Raw genomic sequence first — 9,042 nt, 5'->3', positions numbered from 1 at the left:
AATAATATTTTAAAAAATAAAAAATAGCTTTTCAGATAATTTTGATATATTAATATTAAAAATAAATTTAAAAAATAAAAAAGTAATATTTTAATATATTTTTAAATAAAAAATATTTAAAAAAACAATAAAAAAATTAAATATCAAATTGAATTTTTATACGAAAACTTTTTTAAATCCTATAGAAATCTAAGGGGGCGTTTGTTTGCCCGAAAAGTGGTTTTTTAGAAATCACTTTCTAAACTTTCCTGTGTTTGTTTGTCATTAGAAAAGTTGGTCAACGGAAAACACTTTTCAGTCAAAAGAAAATTTGACTTGATTTCTAGGAAAGTGTTTTTCTTTTATTTTGGACGGAAAACACTTTCCAGAAGTTGTGAAAAATTTAAAAATATCATATTATTTGCTGATTATATTAAATTTGGTCCTCAAACTTTTGATTAATATATATTTTGTTTGATTTTGTTTTAATTTTATCCCTTAAAATTTGATTTAATTTGCTTTTTATATTAACTTTAATCCTTATTTTTATGATAGTTATTTGCTTTTCTCTTATTATTTTTTAATTGAAATTTTTTATCTATCAAATTTGGTCCTCATTCTTTTGATTGGTACTTGTTTTATTTGAAATAATTTATGAAATTGTAATTATTATTATTTTAATTTCATCACCTTTTAATTTTTTTATTTGTTAGATTTAATCTCTATTATTTTTATTATTATTTATTTTATTTGAGATAATTTATAAAATTAGATTTTTTTCAATTTCATTCTCATTCAACTTTTTAATTTGTAAGATTTGTTACTTATTATTTTAATAAACTTAAAAAAAATAAAACATTAATAAGTTATTTTCCAGTTCATTTTTCATAACATAATCAAATAATAAAAAATATTTTCTAACTTATTTTTCATTATATTACCAAAGATAAAAAATAATTCACTTTATAAAAACTATTTTTTTTTATAAAAATTACTTTTAAACGGGGCCTAAGTGAAACATTACTAAAATGCAGGGAGAAAAACATAAATTATGTAAAATTTTCAATTACCCGTATGTCCTGAGCCACATTCAAATCAAATCAACAAATTAGAATTAAAAAGAAAGAAAGAAAGATGAAAAAAACGCAGATAAATTGAGCGGGCTTTCGCTAGGGTTTTCACAGAACAAAAACCCACTCGCTATCTCTTCTTCTTCTTCGAGTTTTTCCCCGGCGATTTACTATTCTCATTTGTCACCACCATTGCGTTTTGAGCGAGCAGACGCATTACTCCGTGCACTAAACAGCACCGTTTGCTTTCCCTAGAACCTATAATACACAACTGGACTCAGGTTCTGTTTCCTTTTGAAATTCTTTTGATGATCACGTAATCCGAAGTCCGAGAAAGTACACAGTATGTTTTTGAGCTGTTTTTTTATATTATATTATTTGAATTTAATTTAGTAGACAATTTTTATTTTTATTTTTCATGGAAGGAGCTGCTGTTTACTTTATTTTCGGGTGACATGCATGAATGCAGTGTTATTTTGCATAATTTTTTTTTCGCGGTGTCAATTTTGTTTAATTATGCATAAATACAGAGAATTACTGTGGCATCGGTATGCCATTATGGAATTAGTTTTTGTCTCTAATAATTTGAAACATATCAGCTCTTGAGGTTTTTTCTTGCGATGTTGTTATTATACCACAGCTGCATTTCATTTCACCAAAAAGAGGGGGGAAACCTAAAAATTGATTTTGGAAAATCAGGGAGGGGTTGTTTTACCCCCCAAAATTGCCGCACCGTGGCGATATTCTTGAATGGAATTTAATAGTTAAGGGACTAACGGCGTACAGTTTAAACTGTAATGTTGTGTCCCTGCACTGTCGGATTATGTGGTGTAATGTTTGTCCAAGGGTTTTTTTTTTGTCAGAATGCTTAGAGTTTAAGTTAGACAAGCTAACCGGCAAATTAATGCGTGATTGCAGGGAAAACTAATTATGCATGGTGAATCTTGATGAATAAGTTACCTGTGGATTGGAAATGCTAATGTGTTTCCAACAGAAAGTGTTACATTTAGATGTCCTCTTAGAGCTTGAACTTTCTTGAAGAACATGTATGTTTATCGATGTCGTTAATTGGTGTTTACACACTGTTTAGAAATGATTGAAGTGTTCTTACGTATGGCTGTCCTCATGACTCTGTTTTAAAATACTGTAGCTATCTTCTGATATGGCTCTAGCTTCCTTGCTTATTTTTGAAATGTTTTTCCTCTTTTCTGTTTTTTTTTCCCAGCTTGATTCTACATGTTTTACTGAACACAACAATTTGGAATAGCCTGTTATCTGAGTATGGTAGAAGCAGAAAAAGTTGACCGCATTGAATTCAAGTGGTGTAAAAAGAGAGGAGTTGGTGGGAAAAAGAAAGATGTACAGTTTTATGAATCTTTCTTTTATGATGGTGTGGACTATACTCTTTACGATTCTGTTTATATGTACAAGGAAGGTGAGCCAGAGCCTTATATTGGTAAGCTCATAAAGATATGGGAGAATGCTGACAAGACAAAGAAAGTGAAGGTTCTATGGTTTTTCCGTCCTCGTGAGATTTCAAATTATCTTGGAGATGAGAAGACTCTCAAGAATGAATTATTTTTGGCCTCTGGTGAAGGTGTAGGCAACGCAAATGTTAATCCTTTGGTAATCATTTTAGATTATACCTTTTTTTAATATAATTTTGGCTTGTCTTCGGTAGTGACTTGTTATATGACTGTAATGACATATGGTTTGGATGGTTTATAAATTTCAATGGGGGAGTGGAGAAGCTTAGTATAAATTTTGTGACAATTGATATTGGAATAATGTTCCATGTTTGGTCAAACGTACATAAATATATGCTGCATGTTGAAGTTCTACATGAAGCACTTTCATAACATCATACTCATCTAGTTACCTCGTAAGTGCTAAAAGGAGAATAGGTTTCATGGAGAAAACTAAAGAAAACTAGAGGGTTCTATATTTGCAAAGACATGCTCAATTTTTGTTTTAATGTTTGGGCCCTATGTTCCTCAGACCTTCCATTATATTTGACACATGAAGTAGAATTTGGACATAACATCTTTGAGGGGCCTTGCCTGATCTCACATTGAGGGGAGAGAAGGCACGATGAGGTTTTTTTCCCTTTTTTAATTCGTTTCTTTGATTATGTTGGGCTTATAGCAGTCCTCCATTTTTTCTCTGGATTGTTTTACTTAGGGTTCTTGTCAAGGAAAATAAGGTCATCCATTCTTAAAATTTAACGTATTGTTTTCAATATTTCCTACACTTTTAATTACATCTATTTCATTCTTAATTTGTAGCCAAATCTTCAATAGGTCCTTCTGGCATAATAAGATGTCCACTGACAATCATACATACAAAATGTAATGCTTTTGAATAGAAATGAAACAGTGTATTTCTTAGCACCTTAAAACATCGTCTTGGGTGTTTTCTGTTTATCTTTTACTGAAATTTAAGAAATTTTCGTACTGGACTTCAAATTCAATTTTTTTGTATTGGAAACATGGTTGGTGCTTTCGAGGTGCTTGTTCTAGTCAGGTTAATTTCTCATGCATCAAATCAGGAAGCAATTGCTGGAAAATGCAATGTGGTATGCAGTTCAAAGGATAGTAGAAATCCACTACCATCAGATGAAGAACTTCAAGAGGCTGACTTTGTATTTTACCGTGCATTTGATGTTGGGAACTGTAGGATCTTGGATATGATAGATGAAAAAATTGCTGGGATTGAAGGTATGTGTTTTTTTTGCCTTCAGTACTCCTGTACTATTCTTTTATAAATTGATTAAGACTTTATCATTACATTCCTGTATGTTTGCTGTGTCTTCAATTGTTGCAGTGAAGTTCTTATTGAACAGAGTTGGTAATCAGAATTCCAGTGGTGTTCCAAAACTTGATTCGAACAAGAAAGAAGTCAGTGGAAATGCTGGGGTTACTGATGACACAAGGATTTTGGCCAAGAAAGAATCTTATCTTGGAGAGAAAGCTGCTTCTAGTTCAGGTGTACAGTTTGATGAAGTAGCTAAAACCAATGAAAGGCAGGTAGATATTTTTGGTGAGACTGGGAAATTTCAGACACGTATAACCTTCATTGGTCAAGAACAAATCTTCACTAATAGAAAATTCTGTATCTAATTTAGGCGCAGGGTTAGGTGAAATTACTAAAGATAATAAAAAGGAAAGCATATTGATTGACATCTCTTCAAGATCTAAAGATGATGTTGGCGAGAGTGACAGTAAAGTTGGTAATGTCTTTGTTGATCAGGTTTTAGTTGAAGAGGAATTGAAAGTTGCCAAGGCTTCTGGTGACTTGGATGACAGATCATGTAAGAAAGCAAAGCTTGATGACTCGGCAAAAGCATCTCATGATAACAAGGTGAAAAGCACACAGAAATTAAGACATGATTCCAATGACAGTAGTTCCAAGGCTGTGGCTCAAATAACTCCTGCTGCTGAAGATAAATCAAGGCCTAACCTTACTAAAGATCCCCAGGAGACCAACAATGCACTTTCCGAGAAGCCAAAGCCTGATGAGAAGCTAGCTAATGGCAAGTTTCCTGAAGCATCTCTAAGACAGCCTTCAGAGGAGGGCAGTAAAACTAGCTATAAAATACAGGAACCCACTCGAAGGCCAGCAACTGTAAGTTGCATTGCCAGAAGTCCTTTTTTTCCCTTTATTTATCAAGGTCTGTTGTTAAATAACTTTAATGTTGTACATCCATTTACTTAGCATCGATGCTTCTATTAAGCAAAAATAATGCCTTTTGACTTAAGTGAAGAGCTAGAAGGATAAGAGTACTAATGCTGAACTGAGAAAAGATGGAAGACGAACAATAGGAACCTACCCCTTGAACACAAGGAGTTTTCTTCAACACACTGAAATACACCTGAGAGTTGAATCTGATTCTCAATTCATTATCATAAATAGTTGTCCTTAAAATACAGCTTAAGGTTTTTCATAGGTACCAACCGTAGAACAGTTCTAAAGAGAGTGGGAAAGAAATATAACTTTCTATGGTTTACTGTTTAATTAACAAGTTAAATAACAAACTTCTTAAACAATAATACAATTTCTAAAGTAATACAGTTACAGAAAAAAAACCTAAATAACCGATCCCAGATTGCCTTGAGTAGATTCTGCATGGTGCCAACTATAATTTTTTGGAGTGTAACAGACTACTGTAGTAAGGTTATAGAAAAGAAAGGGTGAATTCTGGAAAAAATATGTGCTATATATGTTTGAGATTTGGATTGCAGCAAAAGGAAAGATGTGTTCAAGCCTCATTGGTTTCCTGTATCTCCTTCATTTTCAGCTCACTGATGTCTTGCATTCCCTGCTTTTGATTGTGCTCATTGACCTCTTATAGTGCCTGCTTTGTTGTTCTTGATGAGTAACCTGTGGTGAAAGTTAGATTTAGTACTTACATCTTTGTTATTGATATGTTGACAGGATAGAAGCAAGTGGTTTCGGGGACTTGTGAGTATTCTTTCTCAAATTTGTTTCTGCTCCTGATTTCAAGTGATTTTACGATCCCTACATTTTTATTGTTGATATTTTGCTTTCTTTCTTGAAGGACCGCTAAACCAATATGATTTAACCAATGTCTGTCAATACTCTTTAAAGGTGTTTAGAATTCAATGCCCACTGACCACAAAAAATCTATTGTTGGCCACTTGCTTAGCCTGTAGTTGAATGGGCATCATATATAGGGAGGCTCAAGCCCCAGAGGTAGACTAGTTGGGAGGCCCAACCAATAAAGCAAAGAGTGATTTTTAAGCTAGATGCTATTGTAGAATATTGATGTGATAAAAAATAAGTCAAAATGGGACACGCTATAATAATTTTTTAATCGCCTTGTATATTCTTACCAGCCATGGGAAGAAACAATGCAAACTGCTCATGAGCAAGGAACTCTTGTCCTGCTACAGAATTTGGATCCGTCATATACTTCAGCAGAAGTAGAGGTGATTCTGATTCTAAAATTCATTTTCTTTACTAGCTTATCCTCTTCCATCCCTTCCTGTTTCACATCACAACCATGCTGTAGTAAAACACTTCATGTGCAGTTTTCCTACGGTAAAGTGGATATTTCAACCCCCCCCCCCCCCCCCTCTCTTTCACTCTTGGCCTTTGTTTCTAGGTTCTATGCTTGCTATGCTATTTTCTGTCATGTTCCAAGTAGTGGTTTCTTCTTGTTACAGTACCTTGAGAATGCATTGAGGCTCATAATTTCCTTGCCCTGGATCAGGATCTCATTTGGCAAGCCTTCAAGCAAAGTTGCACTGCGAAGATGATTCAAAGGACTGCACGTTCCAGCCCTCACTCTGGTACAAATGAAAGTGGCTAATTACTAGTTAAATATCATAAATTTTTTAATTAAGGGCAATGCCTTTTCTTTTCATTTCTTTTTTGTGTCAATGTGTGGGTGGGGGGAGGGAATCTGGACACCCCCTATTCTGCCATACAAAGAATCACCTGTTACTGGATTTTGATTTTGTTAGTTGTTTATGCTCTAGGTCAGGCTTTTGTTATATTCCAAAAAAGGGAAGTAGCTGAGATGGCAGTTGCAAAATTAGACGAAGTTTGCTTAATGCTATCAAATGGGAGGTATGTTTTCTCCCTCTTTCAGCACTGGTGCACATCAATTAAATATTTCCTGCTTAGTGGTTCTACTTTACCAGTAGAAATTCCAGTCAAAGCCTCACCGGTTTTATCAATAGTAATGCCCTCCTGCTGCTCAGTCTGCAGTGTTCCCCACTGGTTAACATGGTAGTGTTAGCTTATATTTGTTGGCATTGGAGTGCCCGGGATTGTTTTTCATTTAATTGTTTCTGTATGTATGCAATGCTTGCCCTGGCCTTCTGGACATGTAAAGCACTTATTTTGACAGTTATGGGCTAAAATCCATAATTTGTTATGCATCAAGTCTGTTGTTATTTTTGATATCTGCTCTGTGAACTTTTAGTTTGCTTGTTATTTGACAGTTTATACTTTTTAGATTCCCACTTATTCTTCTATTCATGTTCATATTTACAGGCCTCTGGTTGGTAGCATTGCTGCTCCTTGTTTCCCAGGAAAGCAGTCAACCTTTTTTGGTCATCTCACTATCAATAAACTTAGAATCCACATGCAGCGTGAGATGGTAAATTTTATTCTTGCTCTAACCATGCTTGCACACACTACAGGCAATGTTCAAGTGTATAAACTTGTCATGTCGCTTCCCTCCTTCTTCCTTTTTTCTTCCCATTGCTGTGATTAAAAGATGTTCTTATGCACAGAAAGAAGCAGTATCTACTTCACATTGTTCTCAGCCCAATACACTTGAGTATGATATGGCAATGGAATGGTGCCTACTGCAAGATAGATCAGATCTAGCTTTGAGAAAGCTACGCCAGGTCTCTATAATTAATTTAACTATGTCTTGGGATTTAGTAATCTCTTAAGTTTTTTTAATATCAACAAGAATGCTGGGAAAAAGATTTTTGTTTACTTTTTTGAAATGGGCATTTTGATTTTTTTTTCCCAGCAACAAGAGCAAGAGTTGAGAAAACTTAGGGCTACATTGAAGTCTAAATGAGCTGTGATGTCTCAGTTTATTGGCACTTCTTGACACATTTTTCAGAGAAAAGGGCAGGCTAAAAAAATTGTTTGTTTTGGGTAAGCACTCACAACATAGAAACACTGTGCCTTCCAATTATCCTTTTGGTTTATGCAAATATTATTAGGCCCATGCATGTGTTAATTTTCAATCTTTGCTCACGAATTCTAATTTTTCCTTTTCAAAAAAATAAATAAAAATAAAACACCCATTATACCCTGTTAGAGGTAGCCCGAAATGGACTTAAATTCAGTCAATCATCAGAAGTTAAAGGGGAGTTCACGTGCTGTGTGAGATTGTCTATTACACTGGATTATGAGTTAGGTCCCACCTTTTTTTAGCAACTTCTATCCGTGTTGGACCCACTTCCTTTTGCGTACCTCCATAGCCATAGCTTAGTCTTATTCAGTGAGCTGCACACTTGCATGTCTGCAAATATTTAAGCTTGTTTTTCCAATAGAGTGGTTGTGAAAGCATCAAGATCAAGAGAAAACAATTGCCAATTTTTGTCCCCTCCCCCTCCAAAAATTCTCATGTGGAGCCCCATGTCATCACGAGTTTATGTCATTGTCTACTCTTTTCTCTAGTTCCTGCATGTTGATTTTGGCATTTCACAAGGGTAATTGATGAATTCTGAAATGCTTCTCTTGGCGACTTCTTCGCAGAATGGATGGAATGCATGTGGAAAGCCGGAACTCCACTAGTTAGATAACAAGGCACTATTTTTGTCGTGCGCCAGTAAATGTGTTAGACGGATCAGTTTCGGGCATTGTTGGAACATGGAAATCAGGTCCCATTCACAACTACTACTGAGCTGGCTGGTTCACCTGATTTACATATGACTGATGTAAATGTTACCTTTACCAGCTTGGAGTTTTGTAAGTTACCTCGGTAACTTTTTTGCTCCAGTGGCTGGATTACATCAGCCATCAGGTGGTAATTCTTCCTCCCAGTCTGTCTTATCATGCATGGGTGCCATTTTATGTCTGGTCTCTTGGTCCATTACCTAGCGACTTGATGAGCAAACTAATTGCCATCTGAAATTCCTGTCTGTTTTCTTCCTTTTGGGTTTCTTATTGGTTCTATACATTATGACACCATCCCATTGCCCCTGGTCATAGCCTCTCGTGTTTCATAAATTGCGAGATGTTCTAGGAAAGAACAGTAGCCTGATTATCCGTAAGAGATGAACTCGCGAGTCTGGCGTGGTTGGACCAAGCTAACTAGCCGCACAATCAATTAAAATTATACTTGAAAATAGAAAATGCTATGGGTCCATGTAAAGATTTTCGTTCGCCTGATGCTCGCGTGTGGGATGTTGAATCCTGCAAGAACTTGACTAGGCATTTAGTCTGCTAAGTTATCAATCAATTCGATGCCATTTTAGAACAAAGGTGAGGGGGTGGTTCT

At 35.1% G+C, this 9,042-nt stretch overlaps 1 protein-coding gene across 4 annotated transcripts; it reads left to right on the top strand.

The window, feature by feature from the left end:
* Positions 1 to 1,074: 1,074 nt before the first annotated feature.
* LOC7462951 (protein ANTI-SILENCING 1) lies at positions 1,075 to 8,752 on the top strand. Of its 4 annotated transcripts, none has more exons than XM_024589808.2 (13): positions 1,076 to 1,392; positions 2,275 to 2,675; positions 3,598 to 3,766; positions 3,873 to 4,075; positions 4,299 to 4,673; positions 5,484 to 5,510; positions 5,906 to 5,998; positions 6,283 to 6,361; positions 6,551 to 6,641; positions 7,071 to 7,176; positions 7,313 to 7,429; positions 7,561 to 7,691; positions 8,298 to 8,752. In XM_024589808.2, exons 2-12 carry the CDS (start codon positions 2,331 to 2,333, stop codon positions 7,609 to 7,611), a joined length of 1,656 nt encoding a protein of 551 aa, XP_024445576.2. In that variant the 5' UTR covers positions 1,076 to 1,392; positions 2,275 to 2,330; the 3' UTR covers positions 7,612 to 7,691; positions 8,298 to 8,752. The 4 variants fall into 4 exon arrangements, with proteins under 4 accessions (XP_024445578.2, XP_024445576.2, XP_052305102.1 ...); XM_024589809.2 differs by lacking the exon at positions 1,076 to 1,392 and adding an exon at positions 1,950 to 2,095; XM_052449142.1 differs by lacking the exon at positions 5,906 to 5,998.
* Positions 8,753 to 9,042: the final 290 nt, after the last annotated feature.

The sequence above is a fragment of the Populus trichocarpa genome, chromosome 18, assembly GCF_000002775.5.
Source record: "Populus trichocarpa isolate Nisqually-1 chromosome 18, P.trichocarpa_v4.1, whole genome shotgun sequence".
Lineage (NCBI taxonomy): Eukaryota > Viridiplantae > Streptophyta > Magnoliopsida > Malpighiales > Salicaceae > Populus > Populus trichocarpa.
Note: the sequence above shows the minus strand (reverse complement) of the source record. Positions and strands in the feature narration are given on the sequence as shown.

Coding starts and splice junctions, on each gene's coding strand:
- LOC7462951 (XM_024589808.2), top strand. CDS start 2,331: ATGGTAGAAGCAGAAAAAGTTGACCGCATTGAATTCAAGTGGTGTAAA. Junction 6,362..6,550: donor ACGTTCCAGCCCTCACTCTG/GTACAAATGAAA, acceptor TTTATGCTCTAG/GTCAGGCTTTTGTTATATTC. Junction 6,642..7,070: donor TTAATGCTATCAAATGGGAG/GTATGTTTTCTC, acceptor TCATATTTACAG/GCCTCTGGTTGGTAGCATTG.